This window comes from Strix uralensis, chromosome 5, assembly GCF_047716275.1.
Source record: "Strix uralensis isolate ZFMK-TIS-50842 chromosome 5, bStrUra1, whole genome shotgun sequence".
Classification (NCBI taxonomy): domain Eukaryota; kingdom Metazoa; phylum Chordata; class Aves; order Strigiformes; family Strigidae; genus Strix; species Strix uralensis.
In genome coordinates, this window is record NC_133976.1 from 38,320,516 (window position 1) to 38,341,404 (window position 20,889).

Below are 20,889 nucleotides of genomic sequence, written 5' to 3' on the forward strand. Positions count from 1 at the left end.
TGGCGGCGTTGGGCTCCCTCGAGTCACCCGGCCGGTTCCAGTCAGCCCGGCGCCGCCTCCACCGCAGCTGAGAGGCTCGGGGGAGGGGGGAGGGGGGCGGGAGAAGCCGCGGGCGCTCGCCTCGGCCGCCCGGCCCCTCTGCTGCGGGAACGGGGGGTGCCGCTGCCGGCTGGTCCCCGCTGGGCCGGTCCTCCGTGAGCCGGTGGAGGGGGCTGGGGGTGCGTGCGTGCGGCCGCGAAAAATGTCGGGATTTTTCTCTTCTAACGTATGCCGTAGCTCGCGGTGCGGTTGTATTCGCGTGTTGCGGGAGCTGCCTCAGTAGCCATCCTCCGTTATGGCTCCGGTGGGGGAAGGAAGTCACCGTAAGCTCTTAGACTGCAACGTGAGGCGGGGTGACGACTTCCCCCCCGCACCTCCGTATTCCGCTGCTCTCGGCGTGCTTCAGCCCGGTGGTTCCCTGCCGTCCCGCCCTGGGAGAGCCGCCGCCGGCCCCCGCAGCGGCCGGCCGCCGCCCGAGGAGTGCTTTGTCACTCCGCAGCCCCCGGGAAGGGGCTGAAGGGGTTAAATTGCAGCCCCGGTGTCTTCGCCGCAGATCTGGACGCGGTGGGGTGTGAATGCCCGAGGGCCCTCCTCGGCTGAGCTGCTGAGCCACGCAGTGGTGGGGGCTCTCCAGCGAGGGGAGGCTGGGCTCTTTGGCCGAGTCGGGGGTGGGCCAGAAGGCCTTACTCCTCACAGGCAAACTCCTGGCCAGTAAGAATGTGCCCGAAATGAAGATCTAGTATGTCACTTCCACGAAGAAAAACTTTCTAGTCCAGTTGAAAAGTTCTTGAAGTAGCTATAATTATACAGTTGTTCATTTTAACCACGCGTTCGGTCAATGTAAGAGTCTGTAAATACATCCAAGATTTGCAGCAAGCAAAACAGATCAAAAAAGAATGTGAAAGATGCTCTTTTACTGTCTTTGTTTTATTAGAGAAAAAACTTGAGGGAATTAAAATGAGGCATGTCACTGACTCCCTGTGTGCTATCACATCTTGTAAATACCTAAAATGAGAGCTGTAAATGAAGTATTCTTTAATTACCAATTGTTGCTGTGGTTAGCATCTGTAGTTAAAATGCTCTGAATGCTTTCATTATTAAGGCATATCTGGACCCAAATTGCACACCTTTGACCATATTGGTATTGTTAAACTGGGCAATCTTTCCCACTTGAAGTGTGACTACATTTTCTTTCTATTTTCCTGTATGAAAGCAGTCTCTACTATCAAATGCATTTATAAGTATTTAATATGTGAAAGGGAATAAACTATCCCAATGAGAGATACATATACCTGTGTAACTTCACTGTCAAGGAACTGCACCTTCCTAATTATAGTAAGATCGATTTGCCACCCAACATGGTGTACTGCTTAACAAAAAAAAAATCTCTACATAAGTAAGACAATACTTTCTACACAGCTGCATAATAACTATTGATGTTATTGATTATTTTTCATAAATAAAACTTGCTTTAATGACATGATGTTATAGCTGAGTATATCTTGCAGTGGATTTTGCAAACTGTAAGTACTGTTAAAATTGGAGTTCGATTTTGCTTTTGAAGTGTAACTGCCTGGTTAAAATAGATTTGTGGTGGAAAAGCTACCTGCTGAACTAAAACCATAAAGCATGAGAAGCTATTTTGTTAGCTTTTTCAAAAAGCTCATTCAAATAGTCTCTCTCATTATCTTCTAGAGCTGGCTAGGCAGGCTGAAACTGTTAGAAAAAGATATGTGGTAGAAGATGAAATTTTTAATATGCTCATGTAGCATATACAAAATTAGTAGAACTGGTTGGCATGCTATTAGCTAAATAAGTGAAGAGAATACATGTTTGAGCCAGGTTATTCTTAATAGCAAAACTTGTCACCCACCTTTTGGGCAGATAATGTAATAACTGCAGGAAAATGTGCCAAAAATATGCTTCTGTATATTAAATAGTTTTACTTGTTTAACTCTGGATCAGACCCTAATCAAAAGATGCTGTAAAAAAACCCAAAAAACAACAAAAAAACCTGACACCAAACCAAAACCAATTTTCACCTGCAGCATTTTAGCTTTATTTTAATCTGACTGGTTTGGATGTTGATTATGGGGAAAGCAAGCTGGGGCCACAGAGGGAGAAGACTCAGCAGAGCAACTTTAATCCCTAAAGGTTTTGACCCTGAGCGGGATTGCTCTGTGTCGCAAGGTAGTGTGTGAAGCTTGTTTTGCCACGAGTCATCGCTTTGTTCCAGATTTTCTGGTTTCTGTACTGCTGCAACCTGCAAATTTTTTTGGTACAAACTCAATTTTACTTATTAAATTGCTTTTCATGATGCATTTTGTTCTAATGTATTCTGTAGTGAGTTTTATACATGTCTGTCTATTACCATGTTAAATTTTGGGCTCTCCTTTTCAGGCATGCTTGCTGTCAGTTGTCATGGTGCCACCTTTCTTCCAGTGGGGGAGGGTGAACAGTAGAGCATGCACAAGACACGCAATACTAAGAAATCTGAAGTTTTACCTATAGGCATGTAGGCAGCTTCAAACCACAGCTCCTTTGTATTTCATCTCTTCCTCTTGTTTATCTTCATTTTCCCTACCTCCTACATACTTATGTAACAAGGCCTTATTTCAGGCCTAATTAACTGTGTTACTATGGGGGGGTGGGGCTTTGAGGGATAGATGGATTTTTGTCCCCTCTTGCTGTTTAACAGCATCCTATTATTTGACAAAGTTTTTTTTTTTTTAATTCTCTGTGTTTTACTAGAGCATTGCAGAACAGCCTGTAGAGGCACATCATTTTTAGAACATTTGTCTAGCTTGCTTGTTAATTTTACACTGAATTTTCTAAATAAAAATCATTGCTAGTAAATCAGCACCCATTAGTAAGAACAGAAAACTTTGTTAACAACTCAGTATGATGTATTTTGTGGTTATTTTCTAAGATGCTTCTCTTGAGTGCATTTGCTTTAGAAGAAAGACCTCCTAATGGCTTTGTTTCCCTAGGGGAAATACTTCATAAATGGGTTTATGAAGCATCTTAATGATACTAGAGATGAGTAGCGATATTTTTTTTTTCAGTTGTGAAGTTTGTGGTGAGAAAAAAATACAGTGGTCTATCATCCAAGTAGCAGATTTATGCTTATGTCATATCTTGCTGAAACCTCTGCATGCCTGAAATTTGAGTTAAAGCCTTTCAGTTGAATAGTACACATACCATTTCTCTATTAATTAATATGATATTAGCTCTTTTCAAGAGAAGTGAAATATATGGACACCTCATTTTCCTCAATAAGAAGATTAGTACTATTGTACTAAAAGTTGATCAACTTTAGTTGAAAAACAACTAAAAGTTGATTAAAGGACTTAGAATCTGTATCAGAAGTATGTATATTCATGTTTTGGTGGAGTACATAGTATGTCTTTGAGATTTGTGGGCAAACTTTGTGGTTGTGCTTTTAATTTTTGTTGTTCTGAGCAAATAAAGTTTCTTTTTGTCTATTTGCAGATGATCGTAGTTTCCCCTCTAGAAGAAGTGGGCAAACCAATTAGGAGTAGGAAACAAAGAGTATAGCAATAGAGATGGATGAACAAGCCCTTTTAGGGCTAAACCCAAATGCTGACGCAGACTTCAGACAAAGAGTATGTAATTAACTTGCTTATCTCACTAATAATTTGGGGTGCTCTTTCATTGCAGAAGTCTCATATTTTCTTGAGGGGCGGGGGGGGGGTTTTGGTTAACCAATACATAGGGTTAGTGGTGGCAAGTACAAAATAGTCATGTCACAAGCATGTAAGCTGAAGGTCATGTGTCACCAATTCTGTGAAATTATACTTAACATGCATAGAATTTATTTTTCTGGGCTCTGACTTCTTCAGTCCTTTCAATTCTTTATACTTGTTGCTCAGCTCCCTACGTAGGTTCCCTTAGAATGAAGAGCAGCCACTGAAAACAGTGAGTTGCTTGCAATTGACCTTTTAATTCTTAGATGTGTTTTTATTTGCATGGATTACCTACCTTTAGTGTTTTCTAATGAAAAGTGTGTTTTTAACTAGTGAAGCTTGTGTTAGCCTAAAGTAGGTTAAGAAAGTAACCGTGGCATGTGGGTAAGGATTACTTCATAAGACAGATGCTCCTATGAACAGGCATTACAATTTATGTAACTATTGCATGAGTAAATATTTCTTCTTACTGATTGATTATTGATTATCAAGTTGATTCAACTGTCTACAAGATTACTTCCATTAATATCTGTCAAATGAGGAAAACCTTGGGTTTGTGTTCAAAAAAAAAATCCTGGAATGTGTAAGACAGTGAAAAATGTAGTTTGATGCAGCCTAGTATTGCTCAGCAAGCAGCCTGTTAAGTATGTTGGTTCTGGGTATTTGTCCTTTTTGCAAGGATGGATATAGCTAGTATTTACTGTTCTGTTAATAGAGTATCACTATAAAATTTGAAGCTTATAGATTTATTGACCTTTTAACTATGCACTCTGCCTGATTTTATAGTAAAAGGTGACTTAACCTTTTCATTAATCATGTAAGATATTTGATACTCCCTTTGCATGTTACAATTTCTAGTAACACTGTTCAGTATAAGAAAATTTCCAGTACTATTTACAGGAAATTAATTCTTATTTTAAGAACTTATTTCAACTCACTGAATAATTACCTGGAGAAATTACTTTGGTGGATGGAAACAATTATGAACTAATGCAGAAAAAAACCCCAACCCTTGAAATACATGCATTCACAGAATTGAGATAATGTTGTTAATCTAATCTCTGTTTCAGAAGTCACTGTACTGGTTTTTTTATAACAGACCACACTAAATCTTAAAGCAATTAGATCAAGTTAACTGTTGTCAAAAGCTATTTAGAAATTCTGATAAGCAACTTGGTATCTAAAATTTGGTAGAAATTTTCTCCAGGCTCTGTAATAGATTCATAAACTGACAGTTGAGTGATCAGTGTTTGAATGTTTCTCAAGCTTGGTGTCAAATACAGCCAAAGTGGTACAACAAAAATAGTGAGTTGTTTTCAGTGAAAAATCTAGTTTCTCTTTAGAATTTGTGGAAGGAATTTTAACTTGGATGTGAACGTCCACCTAGATGGAAAGGCCCTGAGCAACTTCCTCTAGTCGACCCTGTCTCCAGAGATCACTTCTGACTTCAACATTTCTGATTCTATGACTTTTATATTCAAATAACAAAAATCCTTGTATTGAATGTAAAGTGGAAATTAGTACCTATGATACTAGTGTTTGAGGAAACATTTTTGTGTTACGGTAATTAGGGAGCCATATAAATACTTGGATGTATCCAAATACTGTTTGTTTTTTTTTGAAGGAGAGCTGTTTAAATGTGAGTCTTAAGTGTGAATGAGGTGTGGTTTGTTCTTTTTTTAAATGAGACTTACTTGGATGTTTGCAGGCACTAGCCTACTTTGAACAGCTGAAGATATCTCAGGATGCTTGGCAAGTCTGTGCAGAAGCATTAGCTCAGAGTATATACAGGTAATGTATATAAAAATCATTGCTTGTTTCATTAGTAATATGTTTGATTCTGGTTTTAGCTCTACAGCATAATAAGCAAACCGTAAATTGCTGAAAGTTAATATGGTCTTCATGCTATTTTTTAGTATCATAGTTGATCTGTGGCTTCTGTATACCTTTCAAGAAAAAATGATGTATGAATAAAACTCTATTAATTTAGTAGCCTGAAGACTGCTGCTTTATGAAATCCAGGGAAAAAGAATGAGTTCAAGTGCTATATTTTGGGGAGGAGTGCTGAAAATTTCCCATTGTGAGACTAGAGGCTTTATATGCAGTAATCTCAGAAGTAGTTCCTTGCTCCTATTCTATGGAGTAGGCCACCCCATTCTTCAAGATGCAAAGAGTGTGTAGTCACCACCGTTCTGCACAAAGTTTTGTATTTAGGTTTCAAATAATTGGTTGTTGCTGTATCACAGAATAATTCAGGTTGGAAGGAAACCGAGGGATGTGTATCTCCTGAATAACAACAGTGAGTTATAGTGAATGCTTTTTTGTAATTGATCTATCAGAACTTCTGACTCCAACAGAGTATGCAGTAATTAACAAAGATTTGAAAAACAGCATTTTATAATCTTTACCAAAATACATTGTTGTACGTTTTATGTAATAAGATAAAAAACTTGTGTAGATAATATAGTATGTGGAATGTCCCTATACCTCAATTTGTCTTTAGCTTTACTCTTTAAGACACAATGTATAACTTGCACTTACTGTACTAATAGACCCCAAACGTATTACTGAAGTCTGACAGATTTTTATAAAGGCAGGATATGATAAGTATTGTAGTTTTGTATATTCAGTACTGAAATCAAAGCATAAAAAATTGGTGGCTGTAGAAAAAAAGATTACAATGTCAAAACATAAATATTAGTTTAACAATTGCTCATTTTTACCAAATTAACTGCTCAAGTATTTGTCATTTTTGCTTTGAAGTAATATCACTACCATTGTTCTCTGGTGTACAGTAATTCTTCATTTGCCAAAGGGAAGACCTGTTTGCAATATTAGAGGAGTTCTTTCTTCCAGGAGAAGTGTGCTATATTGCCACCAGTAACAGAACTTTATTTTCTGTTCTAGTGATGATCACATCAAGTTCTTTTGCTTTCAAGTTCTGGAACATCAAATTAAGTTCAAGTGAGTAATCTTTCTTGACACCAGCCATATAGTTCCATTTAATTTTCCCTTTTTATTCTGCTTGCTAAGAAATTAAAATAGTAACTGTCATCTCAGTGTGGTGATTGAGGTGACTTTAATCTGGTCCAGAGGACTTTCTTGTATTTCTTCACCTTTTCCTGGGAGAGGAGTGGTTGGGTTTTGAGCAGCATGCTCTATGTAATTAGTCTGATACCTGTCTGTGGCCCAACACAGACCCAGTTACCAAGGATTTCTTGAAACTTACGTAGCCATTCCTTTCTGTAGAGTCAAGCCATACTCTGCGTTCTCCCTGATTCTTCCAGAAAAGCGTCCTGCAAGCAGCAGCCTTGCTCAGTACAGAGTCCTGGACTTCAGACAAAGCCCTATTCATTCAATAACCATGGCAGAGATGTTAAGAGAAAGTAGTCTTTTCATTGAGTGGTGCTTTCATAGAATCATAATTTTAGGGAAAAATACTTTGAAATAACATTAAGTTTCATTGCCTGTAACTATATTTTTTTCACACTTCAGGCTTCTTTGGTCTAGACTTGAACATCATGGCAGAGGTGTCTGCCTCTTGGAATATCATCATGACTGGTTGCAATACACTGAACATGTGGGTCAGGCTTTAGATAGAAATAGGATGTATTTTGTGACTGATTTTGTTACGTATCAGAGCAAAAATGAAAGACTTACCGTTTTGTGATTTTTATTTCCCTGATTTTACTTCATTGTCCATCTTCCTCTACTTGTTTCACTCCTGTCACCTGCTTCCTGCAGTATGTCTTCTCTTGTTTTCTTGCTTCTTATTTTCTTTGAGCATTTTCAGAGGGGTTGCTTTTTTCTTCTTAATGAATAGCTACTTGTGACAGGAACCCTGGAGACCCATTCAGCAGTCACTGTTGTTAAGGACTGTACCAAAACTATAGCTAGCTCTATTGCAAGGAGAATGTTCTCACCTTAGCTAGTCCTGGGAAGGAACATTTTATGTGGGTAGTTTTTGAGGTGGGCTGGGTATAATGTCATATTTTGCCAAGACTGTGTGTATGATGTAAAGCAGAATTACCTGTTTGCTTTTTTATTTTGACATATGTCTGATAATAAAGGTACTGTAGGTCAGATTAGTGAAGGACTTCCTTGTGTCAACGTGTAGTCAACAAGTTTGAGCATATACAAGTGTCTCTTCCTTCTCCCTGTGGCTTATGGTCAAATATGTTATTTTTATCAGGGTTGTAAGTCCTGTCCTTGATACGAGCAGCCTTCCTACACAATGTCAAGCTCCTACTCCAGTATAGGAGGCAGTAGTGCCTCAAAATGTAATCCATTAATATGAGCAAAATGTTTTTCCTTATTTTTATGTCTTTGATTCAGAATTCTGGTATGCAAATAGCTGTGTAAATCCCTTTTCTAGGATTGTTTCATGTACATTGTGTAGTATTATGTGTAATATTAATTTTTGCCTGACTGAATATCACACTTGCCATGAAGCAGTTGTGTTTTGATCTCACTGTGCTTTGTTTCAGATACTCTGAACTTACTGAAGTTCAGCAGCAGCTAATTAGGGAAACACTCATAACATGGCTGCAAGCACAGGTATGTATGTCCCTTCACAGCAGTTTTACATAGCAGTACAGGCTAGATGTTTAATCTGTCATTTGAGTTTAAAGATGGCTTCCTGAAGAGATACGATATCTGATGGTTAAAAGCTTTTAACATGCTAATCTCTATTAGAAATGCTTTAAATCAAATGTTGTAAAGAAGGCTGTGTTTGAACTTACTACTAAATATAAAACTCTTACATCAGATAATGACTGTGGTTTAATCAGTTGTGTGTGAAATGAGGAGTATTAAAAGTTTTCCTTTCGAGAGAGAACATCCAGGTTCCTGATGTTCCTGAGTGTCTGGAGGAGGAGCAGTAATTCTGGTTTTAAGACCCTTTTAAAACCCTAACTCCTGTCTACTTAGAATACTAACAGGTGTTTATGAATGAACAGCATTACTCCTCTCAATACTATAGCAGAGTAGTGGCTACTCTTTCTTGTGGAATTAGTTTCTGTAGCTGAACATGTAGTTGGACCCACGTAGCTTGCAATCAGCAGCAGAACCATCAGGAGGGCTGATACAAGTCTTTGCCTATACCTGTCATTATCTATTTGTTATTCCACTTCTGCACTGGAAACTAACTTAGTTGCTTTGTAGAAAACTTAACAGTAGGAAATGGAAAATAATACAACTTGAAAAAGAACAGATCATTGTGAAATGGATTAAATTGCTTTTAATTTCTCTTTGTGGCAAGCTGTTCCACTTAGAAGGAGCTTACAGAAAAGGGGGAGGAAAGGGAGAGAGGGAGATTAGTAGTGACAGATTTTTAATTTTTTTTTTCCCCCGATGAGCTTAGATTTAGAAACTTTCTTTACTATTCTTAAGCTAACATCTAATGTAGGCACAAGCTAGCTACAAGAGGACTGTAACTTGTTTCCTGGAAGTTCTTGTTTAGTCCTTTCACCAAACCTGACAAATTAGCTTTTAGTCTTTGAATAGTGCACTTAATATCTTAGTACTGAATGAAAGGCTTAGGACTGTATGACCCAGAGAGAACGTTCTCCCCGTTTCATTACAATTTAGCTAAATTTTCTTCAAAATCCTTGGGAAGGCAAGGCTTTTTATTGATCTCAGCCAGGAAGAGAGGTAGTACATTAATCACTATACAGAGATCAACAAACATACACAATTCTTTTCTAATTTAGTAAGAATATACAAATAAAATATCTTGTTTCTACCAGATGCTGAATCCCCAGCCTGAGAAGACTTTTATTCGCAACAAAGCAGCACAAGTCTTTGCATTGCTTTTTGTTACTGAATATCTCACAAAGTGGCCCAAGTTTTTTTTTGATATTCTATCAGTAGTTGACCTTAATCCACGAGGTGTGGATATGTACCTCAGAATCCTGATGGCTGTTGATGCTGAGCTGGTAGACCGGGATGTTGTTCATACATCAGAGGCAAGTTACTATTCTGCATTAACATTTGTTTTACATTTCCAAAAAGTTCTCTTTAATTACAGCAGAAGACTTGCAGAGATGTTGTGTTTTCCTATGGCAGCTCTGTTTCAGAGACATTAGGTCATTTAGATCCAAAAGCCATATGTTGTTTAATGCTTTTTATTATTTCATGCTTTTCAGTTAATGTATTTTTTTGCCTGAAGAGCTAGCAAACAAACTAATGGACTGAATTAGCCATTTTAATGTTAGACTGACTCATTTTAAAATGTTGATTTCTTCTAATGCCTGTTTGAAGGAGTCCTAACATCAGAAATCCATTTAATGATCTAGAGAACTTTTCCCCTTTGTCTGCCTTTCTTCAGTGTTTGGGCATTGTGGTAGAAAAGAGTGAAAACTAGAGTATTTTGGTTTTATTTCTTGAAAGAAAAAAAGTGCTCTCTTTGGGTTTCTGATTTAAGTTATCTTGCTAGGACAAGTGTCTGGTAGTGGATACAAAAATGCTACTAATTTGACGAGATGCTAATCTATCACAAGACTGATTTATCCTTTTTCTGTAATGATAGGAGGCTCGTAGGAACACCTTATTAAAAGATACTATGAGGGAACAGTGCATTCCAAGTTTGGTGGAATCATGGTACCAAATCTTACAAAACTATCAATATAATAACTCAGAGTTGACATGCCAGTGCCTTGAAGTAGTTGGAGCTTATGTGTCCTGGATAGATTTGAGCCTGATAGCCAATGAAAGGTAAGGGGTTTTTGATGGGATATGTTGGCAAAAATAATCTTGTTAGTATGCTGACTGTATTTCTATGAAACAGAATTAAAACTCATCTTTGAAAAAGGACTTTCATTATACATAAATCTTTGAAGTTTTGGGGTTTTAGTAGAGTTACTGACTTTGCAAGCCAAGCTGATATAATGGCCAAAATAGACACCACGCAGTTTGCTGGGTTCTCCTTAAAATGTATAAAATGCTGAGTTTAGTCAGTACAATAGACTTCAAAACTGTAAACTGTTTTATTAAACAAAACCATTGTAAATATGCACACAAATAATAAAAAGCTTTTCTATGTGATACTACTTTTTTTTTTCTCTGAAGGTTTATAAATATGCTGCTAGGTCACATGTCTGTGGAAGTTCTCCGGGAAGAAGCCTGTGATTGTTTGTTTGAAATTGTAAATAAGGGAATGGACCCAATTGATAAAACAAAATTGGTTGAATCTTTATGTCAAGTATTGCAGTCTGCTGGCCTCTTCAGTATTGATCAGGTTTGTATATTGATTTTTACAATAGGAGTGAGTCGTGGGTTTCCAACAGTTCTTAGATAAGCAGATGAACAGAAAACTGTAAAACTAAACCCACAGGTTAGGGAGAATTAGTTGTGCTTCTGCATCAAAGCTAAACGCTTCTTGTAGTTTTCTCATACTTAAATTAACAGCTTGTTATTAATATTATTTAAAACACACTGCATTTCGTTTGTCCTCAGCATGAGTTTTTCATTTTAGAAGCAAGGTATTACATAGCTCCTCTGTTCCTCTCTAAAGCATGTTGTGCTTACTGTTAGTGCTGATTCTGTGTTTCCTTGCCTTGAATCTTTTTTTCTGAATGATTCTGTAATAGGTATTGTAGCCAAGGTAGAGGTTTTTAGGGTGAAACATTAGATCAGCTGTGCATAAACACAGTAATGAAGTAGGGGAAAGAGCTTTCTTAAGGGCACATATGCTGTTCTGCATGTCTGCACAATCAGACATGAGGCATGAAATTCTTATAAGCTGGAAAAATATACCTGCTAACCACACATTCCCAGGCAGTTGCAGTGTTTAAGGAACAGCTGTTTGTTACCTGCCATGGAAGAAGAGGAACCAGTCCTTACAAAGCTGTGGTCCTTAGATTGCAAGGCAGTTACCTCTTCATTTTGAAGCCTTTGTCAAATTTGTATTCTTACTAAAATGCAGAATATGTGCATTCATCAATTCAGGAGGTGTTCCTCTAAAAATCTTACCTCAATCTTTCTGAGGAAGGCTTGTTGTTGTTCCGCTTTTGTGCGTTATGGCAGGGAGCAAAGCATCTGTTTGGTGTGACTGGTCTAGGGGTATTTCTCAATTCTGATCCATGTATTTCTGCAAAAGCAAGCCATAAGTATTTAACATTAACTCACTCTTACAGGCAGTACTGAAAGTTACTTGTTACCAGTATTTCTGAAGTGAGCTACAGCTGTTATTTCTTTGAAGTTTTCCCATAAAAGATTTTTCTCTTATACAGCCTAAAATTTATGGTAGGTGTGTGCTGCTGCTTTTATTTTGAACCTGCTTCTTGCTGTAAAGTAAAAAGAGAAACTCATCTGAAGGGGTGAAGCAAGCTACTGTTGTATAATGAAGGACAGCCAAATCTGACATTGCTTTGATTTTTCTCTCTCCATTCCCCAGGGAAAACGAACCAGGCAATTGTACTTTCCATCTAGGAGACAAATGTTGGTTTTACTGCTTCTACATACTAGACATGTAAATTCATGCCATTTAAACATGAGTTCTGCTAGTATTATTAATCGAATGTCTTCTCTTGCAGGAAGATGATGTGGATTTTCTGGCCAGATTTTCTAAGCTGGTCAATGGGATGGGGCAAGCATTAATAGCTAGTTGGACTAAACTCATAAAAAATGGTGATATGAAGAGTGCTCAAGACACTCTGCAAGCTATTGAAGCAAAAGTGGCCCTAATGTTGCAACTGCTAATTCACGAAGATGACGACATCTCATCTAATATCATTGGCTTTTGTTATGACTACCTTCACATCTTGAAACAAGTAAATATGTCTGGCTTCAGTTTTACATCACTTTTTGACATACTTCATTTGATTTTTGTGGGAATATATGAATCTCATACTTTGTGAAAGCTGACTTGCAAAATAGTTTTTTTGGACTAATTAGTATTCAGTATCTTTAATGGCTGTGGTCATGCTATTTCTATAGTATTGTTTAGAAATCTGAAGGAATTGGGTTAAATCTTGTGTTAAGTGGAAAGAAGGCTTGTAGATCATATAGCTGTTAAAAGCAAACCTGTCTTTTCCTATTAGATAGTAATAAAGGAGTTACACAAAAAATAACACTTGACATTTATTTTGCAGCTTTCTGCACTTTCAGACCAACAAAAAGCTAATGTAGAGGTAAGTATTTTCTTTTTACTAGAGATTCTTTTTTTCAAGAACACATTGGGTCAGAATCTTTCATTTTGCTGAAACAAATCATGTTTTATTTATATGCCGTAATGTGTATGTGACAGTAATTAAAAGGGAAGACTTAAAAGTTAAGGACAGCATGTTCCATCTTCTGTTAAGTAACTACAGCTGTTTCTTTAAATAGTAAGCCTATATTGAATTGTGTATGAAGATGAAAGCTATTTTAGAGCTGATCTTCCCAGGCAACCCTTAAGCATATGTTGGTAAGCTCCTGTGTAGTCTGTACTGTTGATAGAATGTTCTTAAATCAAGATAGAAGAGGGTTTTTTTCTGAAGCTTTGTATTTTTATTAAAACCTGCCCTAATTCCGAAGGATTGGAAGTAGTATGGGAAGGGTTGTCATAAAATTCAACCCTTGATAGTATCATATGGTGAACTTATGAAAGAAGCTGCAATTCAAATGTAATGGTTGTACTTCTAACGAGCAGTTGTATGTTAAGCATTACATTAAACTGTATATTAAGCTTAAGTTTAAACTTTATGTGCTTGAGTTTATACATAAGCTTAAGTTTGTATACAAAGCATTAAGTTCAATAAGTAAGCTTTATGTCCAATTTTGGAAGTAGTGAACTTGTTTGGTTTTTTCAGTGCAGTCCTCTTAGAACTTGTTTTCCCTATGACCCTTCTGTACTAATGTGGATGTACTAATTTAGATGTTGAACTGGTTAGGTTGGTGCAGGTTATTTTGTAAGTTCCTACAGCTGACAGCTGTGATTCCTTTTCCTTTACAAAGAAAACTGAATTCTGTACCTGTTCTAACACGAAAAGTTGAATTTGGATAACTGGTCTAGATTATCTTGATATCATTTTGTCTAATGTCTGTTTAAAATGGATGAGGTAACACAATAAGAGAAGTTTGATAACATCACTGAATCTTTTAATTTGTTACTATGTGTCTTTTGTTCTTATAACTGGATCAAACCAAATTGCTACTGCAGTGCACTTGAAATCTGAATGTGTTACTGTCCCAAATCTGTTTTTTTGTTAAAATTGTTTTCATACTGAAGAACTTCATGTTAGAATTATTCCTCAATTTTACTGTGCATTTCCTGAGGATTTGTGTTAAACTGAAAAGCATTTATACCAATCATTCTTTTTTCATCCAACTCCTAATAATAAATTATTTGGAAATAGTCTAAATCTTACTGTTGTCTGTCTTAAGCTTTAAATGGTGTGCTTAGCAGCATTCCTTTAAAGTTTTGCACCGAAGAAATTCTCACTTTAAACTTGTTCATTATTTGAACGGGAAAAAAGAGGACCTTGTTTGTTGTGCCTTTGAAGTCCCAAAGTTTTTTCTCATCAGCAGGATCGCATTTTAAATTCCTAAATGACAGGTGTTTCTAAGCATTTCTGGCTACAAGCATATCACATTAATGTTTTGCAATTATTTTAATTCTTTAATATCACTTCTTATAGAGAAGCAGAGACTTCTCACAGATGATGCTGACACTTGGTGTCCATAGAAGGCCTGATTGCATTCTTGCTATTTGACCATTTTCTTCCTCAAAATATTACAAGTGTCTGTTTCTGCAAGTTCACAAAGAATTTCACCTCAATAACCTAAGTTTCATTGGTCCATTTTAGTGTTAGAAGAACTTCAGGTTTTGCACTTAAAATGAAAAGTACGTAATTGTGATTCATCAAAAGTTTTGGGTTTTTTTAATTTACCTTGTCTCCTGGTTTATTATTTGTGTGAAATTTATGGCTATCCTCATTTAGAACCTGAAGTACTAGAAGAGAATTACAAAATGCTATTCAAGTTCTTGCTGATATGACCAGTGTTTTCATTTCCTATAGTTATAATAAAAGCTGTTGCCTACTGAATTTAACCAATGTGAAAAAAGACACAAGTTTGTTTTTTCACCTGGTAGTAGGTGTAGGGATGAGGTGTTCTGTAAATGCTGATCAAATACCTGTTACAGTTGTACCGAGTCTTCTTCAATACTCAGTCAACCTGTTCTTTGTAATATGTATATAGATATGTCCTGCCCAGTTACTTGTTGCTACTTCATATTCTTTTGGACTTCTAATACTTTATTGTTGTCATAGATATAAAAATGATCTGCCTCTGATTCAGTTTTAATTACTCAGAATAGCTTTCTGTCCATTTGGAATATTTTAGATTTAATACACGTTTTTGTAGGTTCCCCAGAACAAACTTAAACTAAAGTGAGAATTAAAATGTAGTAGATTTTTAAACACTTGTTATAGCTAACTGTGTGTGTCAGTCCAATTTCTATCCATCCTGGAAAGCATAAATGGAATTGAGTACTCTATATATTTTAAATGTTAAATCAGAGTTCTAAAAACCTGAACTAGTAAATGCTTAGTAAGATCAAAGTGGTACATTTAGAGTTTGAGACTTCAGCAGAGATGCGATCAAGTCTTTATTGCTGTTTTAGGACTTACCAACAGTCCCTGCTAAGGGCAAATTGCACGTCAGTGCTTTAACTGCTCTAACAACTTGCTGCTGATGAAAAGAGAAGGTTTTGCTTTTCTTGCTCTTGTTTGCTACTTCTGGCTCTTGGATTCTTTGCTGAACCAATTCAACTGGTTAACTTGTCCCCCCCCAAAAAAAACCACCACCTTTCAAGGATGTTGAGCTATTAAAGAAGTTAATGTTATGGCTAGGCTGACCTGCCCCTTTAAAATAGCATCTTGGACAAACTGTTTAGCTTCCTCTGCCTAATTCAGTCATCTTAGTTGTTTTTAGTGTGAACCAAATAGCACAGATTACAAGCAGGAAGCAAAGCCAGATAATATTGTCAGAGACTGAGAGCTCCAAGTCATCTATGCTGTGTATCTGGAATGTTATCTGTGTATTGTTTGGATATAATCCATCTGTTTTAATTTGGACTGTTACTTCTGCTAAACCTCTGAAAATAATAATTCAAGTGGAATTTAAAATATTAGTAAACATTTAACACTTGCTTTAATGTTTCCTTTACTGTAGGATTTTAACTGTTGCTTCTTATCACTTGTCTGCTTCTGTGCTTACAGTTATGTTTTTATCTTAGGCAATCATGTTGGCTGTTATGAAGAAGTTGACATATGATGAAGAATATAATTTTGAAAATGAGGTATTGTGTTATATGAATAAACAGACAAATGCAACTTAAATTGCACATAGTAAAACTTGCTCACGCTTTTAAAATTCATATTTTTCATAGACTAAGGATTTGAAGGTAGGAAGCAAAGGTCTGTAGGCTGAATTCTTTCCTATGTGGAAAGCTTTTTTTAACCTCTGGGCGTGTCTGCATAGGACAAAACAATGTAGTAAAGGGATATCCAAGCCAGTTCGGTTAACAGAATATTTCTGGCTGCATTTGTGCTGAACTCTTCCTAGGCAAATACAGCTGTGCTGTTAGCTAAACATAGCTGTTAGGCTGGCTTCTTCAGTGTGGGTTTGCGCGTTTCTGCACATCACTTGTGTCTTGCAAAAAGATTTGAGAAATACTGTGTCATGAAACTCTTTGAGATGCTGCTTGACCTACTTCAGATGGTCAAATCTCTGTCAGCCAGCAATAATGATTGAATATGTTGGACAGATTTACTTTTGCTGCAGGCTGTTTGAAGAGCTATAGTCTTAAAAAGGTTAACTTAAACTGAATGCAGTCCATCATAAATGTTTCTGTCAGTTTAATTTTGAAACTAAGCTAGATGCTGAGAAAGAACATCTTTGAAGAGTGAGTCAATTTTCAAGAACTGGGTCAATAAGGCTTTGCCAAGAGCATATTCTTTCTTGTACTTTTTGGCTAGTTTTCAATTTGGAAAGCCTTTTTAATGTGTTTCTGGACTGAATGCAGTGGATCTCAACATATTACAACCAGCCAAAAAAAGGAGCCTGCTGTTATGTTGCAAGAGCATAGGGTGAGCGTTACTGAATTTTCTGAGCATTGTATACTGTTCTTGTATGTACATGTTTTTGTTTTAGGTGTAATGGTCTAAAATGGTTGTGGATGAATTTAAAAATGAAAATACAGACTTCACTGATGTGTAAATGTTTTGCAGGGTGAAGATGAAGCCATGTTTGTGGAGTACAGAAAACAGTTGAAACTGTTGCTGGACAGACTTGCTCAGGTCTCACCAGAGCTACTGTTGGCATCTGTCCGCAGAGTTTTTAACACTACACTTCAGTAAGTTGGGTTTTTTAACTTGTTTACATGATGCCCTTAGCTTTTTTGCCTTTGACTTGTAACTGGCAGAGTTTGTAATGAACATAAGTGTGATGTAGCAAGGCAAAGCCAATTGATAGAATGAGCTCGTTATAACTTCATGATACATATGACACTGTAGAATATTTTACTCAGCTGCTTAGAAAGAAAAAGCTGCTTTCTTGTTACCTTAAATGGCAGCTAATTTTTTTTTTTCCCTCAAGGAAATGCTTATGAGATATGGCAAATAATTTTACATATTACTGGTATCATAAAACCAAGGTTGGGTAGGGAAAAGAAACAAAAGTGATTTTTTTTTTTAACCAAAAGAGCAGAACCAATCCTGAAAACTATAAATGTAAATAAAGAAACATTACTAGTTGCCTGCTAGGATGGCAGTTGTGTGTATACAAATAGGAATCCGGTATTGTTGATAGTTTCCTTGTACCTGCTCTTTAGCGAGCCCTCTTTTTGAGTGAAGCTGAATGACTTGTCCACATGCATAATAGGTGGTTTTGAGAAATCTGTAGCTTTCAAGTTGAAACTGGTAAAAGAGAAAATTGGTAGCCCTCTGATGAAGAGGCACTGTGTCTGTGGATAAAGTCTTGCAGAAGCATCCTGAAATACTGCCTAGGCCTTACAGTGTTTTTCTTAGTTTAAATCTGCTCTTTTTATGCCGTGCATCTGAAGAAGGCTTGAAAGAAAACACTAACATGTAGAACTGTTATTATTCGATAAGCTACTACAGACTAACATGACCTTACTCTTTCTGTAGGAATTGGCAGACTACGCGATTTATGGAAGTAGAAGTAGCAATAAGACTGCTGTATATGTTGGCTGAGGCTCTTCCTGTATCTCATGGTGCTCACTTCTCTGGTGATGTTACAAAAGCTACGGCTTTACAAGACATGATGAGAACGGTAAGCATGTCTGTTGTGGGAGCAATTTAAAAATGCTAATGGAGACTGGAACACTCCACTTCAAATGACATCCTGGTAGTTAAGATGAGCCACTTACATTGTCGTTTGGTGTTATAGACACCTAAAGTACTAACTTGCTAATGCTTTTATTTGTAGCTGGTGACTTCTGGTGTTAGTGCCTATCAACATACATCAGTGACCCTGGAATTCTTTGAAACAGTGGTTAGATATGAAAAATTCTTTGCTGTTGAACCTCAGCACATTCCAACTGTTCTAGTAAGTTTCATCTCATTTACATTTTCAACTAGATAAGTTCTTTAGACTTAGGAAATTTCTTATTATCTGAAGATCACTGAAGAAGCTGTGTTTCTTAAACTGTTGGATGTTTAGCTTTTCTCCTCCTTGTTTAGGGATTCTAAGACTGAGATACTTTCTTGATTGCAGATGGCATTTTTAGATCACCGTGGTCTTCGCCATACAAGTCCCAAAGTACGAAGTCGAACAGCTTACCTCTTTTCCAGATTTGTCAAGTCTCTTAAGTGAGTAAAGCTGTTACAAATGTATCCAAAATGCACTGAATTTACCATACCTCCCCCTTCTGTACATCACAGCTCTCTCTGAAACAGGCTGGGCTTCAAATGGACTGCAATGAAGTAATGTAGCAAAACAGTGCTCTAGCAGGGTTGTCCTATTGTGTAATACTAAGGTAGCAGTGGAAACATTTGTCACAGAACTAACTGAAATACACATAGGCTTAGCCTGTTTTGATTAGATGCTAAAACTTGATCAACAATGTAAATGTCTGTCCTGCTTTTCCTCAGTGAGCAGAGCTGAGAGTGATCTGGAGACTCCTGAGAGTAACTCTTTCCTGTCCCTGACCAAATTCTGAATATTTACAGAATTTATACTGATAACTCAGTGTATTAGAGCCCTTCAAACAGTCCTGTCCTGTTGGTCTTATTTCACAGGCATGTATTTAATGTAGAGGCAGGAGAAGCTGCAAGATGGTTCTGATTTCAGAAGGATCCTATTTTTCAACTGTTAATGAACATGTTTCACTCAAATTGGTGAGGCTATTTATGCATGTTTTTTAAAAAATGAGGGAAAGAAATGTTTATTTCCCACTATGCCATGTATCTATTTGGCCTACCACAAGCACCGTATCTATAAGCCAGACTTTTCTACAACAGTGCTTTGATATTTAAAGGGGAGTTCTCTATTGAGAAGGTAGTTTAGTGTCTAGCTTTACACCTTAAAATACCAGGAAACCTGTAAAAATGCACACACTTCTAAATAGTGTTATGTACTTGTGTTTTACTTCAGTAAGCAAATGAATCCCTTTATTGAAGATGTTCTGAATAGAATACAAGACCTGCTGGAACTTTCTCCTCCTGTGAGTATTTATAGCAGGTTTTTGTAATAAATAAGCCTTGTACTTACTCATCAGTATGCCTGAGTACTTACTAAATTGTAGGCTTAGCACACAAAACATCTAAGCACAAATAATTGTCCTGCTTTTTTGGTGTGAGATCACTTGCATGCTTACGTTTGTACCTAATTTTAATAATCTGTGTGGGTTTCTGGGAGTATAGGCTAGAGATGGGTATATAAAGAAAGCTATCTGCCTGAATTGTATGACAATAGTTGTTCCAACTATGTTTTTACCTGTACTTGATGCTTCTACTTAAGTAGGAAGAGAGTAAAACTATTGGAAATGTACTATAGGGATTACTCAGGCGGGATTAAAGAAGGAGTAGTATCTTTAAACTTTGAGAAGACAACTTTGATAAAGGACATCTAGTGAATTATGCGTTATCTTCCATTTTAGGAAAATGGTTACCAGGCTCTGTTAAGCAGTGATGATCAACTTTTCATTTATGAAACAGCTGGAGTATTAATAGTTAACAGTGAATACTCTGCAGAAAGAAAACAGGTTCTAATGAGGAATTTGTTGACTCCACTGATGGAGAAGTTCAAAGTATTGTTAGAAAAACTGATGATGGCACAAGATGAGGACAGACAGATGGCACTGGCTGACTGCCTCAATCATGCTGTTGGGTTTGCTAGGTAGGTACAGCACAGTGACTGTGTGTGTGTTTCTGGTTTGAGTAAAAGGGAAATATAAAGGATTTATTGGGAGGAGGGGATGAGTTTCTACCTGTGCTTTATTGACCTAGAAAATCATCAGTGTTGTAGAATTTCCTACGGTATCCCAGAAAATTAGTTAAGTTCCCTTAGAAAAGGCTGCTGTGGATGTAGACATGAAGAATATTGAGCAAGTTTGTAATGAACCAGGATCTATTCCCTTCCTCAAAGAACTGTTTGGAGCTATTCTAATCATATGTTGTTTGTAAATTATTAGAATTTAATTCTCAAAAAACTGCCAAAGTGTAGCTACTTCATATCAAATAATTCTGTTCATTACTTCCAGTGTTTGGCTCCCATTTCATGAAATGTAATGTTCTAGTTTGGTGCATGGGTTTTAAAGCATATGCTGTTCTCGGTGTTATTGCTTCTTAATTGTATTGGAACGTGAGCCTTATATAAAACTTGGTGTATTGCTTTTACAGCCGAACCAGCAAGGCTTTCAGCAATAAGCAAACTGTAAAACAATGTGGCTGCTCAGAGGTTTATCTGGACTGCTTACAAACGTTTTTGCCAGCTCTCAGTTGTCCATTACAAAAGGAAGTTCTGAGAAGTGGTGTCCGCACTTTCCTTCACCGCATGATTATTTGCCTAGAGGAAGAAGTTCTTCCATTCATTCCTTCTGCCTCTGAACACATGCTTAAAGATTGTGAAGCAAAAGATCTTCAAGAATTCATTCCTCTTATAAATCAAATAACAGCTAAGTTTAAGGTATGATCAT

At 37.0% G+C, this 20,889-nt stretch overlaps 1 protein-coding gene across 3 annotated transcripts in view; it reads left to right on the forward strand.

Moving 5' to 3' along the window:
• XPOT (exportin for tRNA) overlaps positions 1 to 20,889 on the forward strand; it is a 29,636-nt gene that overhangs the window by 552 nt on the left and 8,195 nt on the right. For 2 of the 3 annotated variants that reach the window (XM_074870487.1, XM_074870485.1), the window contains exons 2-18: positions 3,532 to 3,665; positions 5,455 to 5,537; positions 6,654 to 6,710; positions 8,234 to 8,303; positions 9,494 to 9,712; positions 10,276 to 10,460; positions 10,815 to 10,983; positions 12,281 to 12,517; positions 12,839 to 12,877; positions 15,967 to 16,029; positions 16,961 to 17,085; positions 17,879 to 18,023; positions 18,180 to 18,299; positions 18,468 to 18,562; positions 19,347 to 19,416; positions 19,852 to 20,090; positions 20,594 to 20,879. In XM_074870487.1, coding sequence (XP_074726588.1) covers positions 3,606 to 3,665; positions 5,455 to 5,537; positions 6,654 to 6,710; positions 8,234 to 8,303; positions 9,494 to 9,712; positions 10,276 to 10,460; positions 10,815 to 10,983; positions 12,281 to 12,517; positions 12,839 to 12,877; positions 15,967 to 16,029; positions 16,961 to 17,085; positions 17,879 to 18,023; positions 18,180 to 18,299; positions 18,468 to 18,562; positions 19,347 to 19,416; positions 19,852 to 20,090; positions 20,594 to 20,879 — 2,262 coding nt within the window. In that variant the 5' untranslated portion in view covers positions 3,532 to 3,605. Of the gene's footprint in view, positions 1 to 2,712; positions 3,666 to 5,454; positions 5,538 to 6,653; positions 6,711 to 8,233; positions 8,304 to 9,493; positions 9,713 to 10,275; positions 10,461 to 10,814; positions 10,984 to 12,280; positions 12,518 to 12,838; positions 12,878 to 15,966; positions 16,030 to 16,960; positions 17,086 to 17,878; positions 18,024 to 18,179; positions 18,300 to 18,467; positions 18,563 to 19,346; positions 19,417 to 19,851; positions 20,091 to 20,593; positions 20,880 to 20,889 lie in introns of those variants that run through there. The other variant, XM_074870486.1, reaches the window with a different exon arrangement.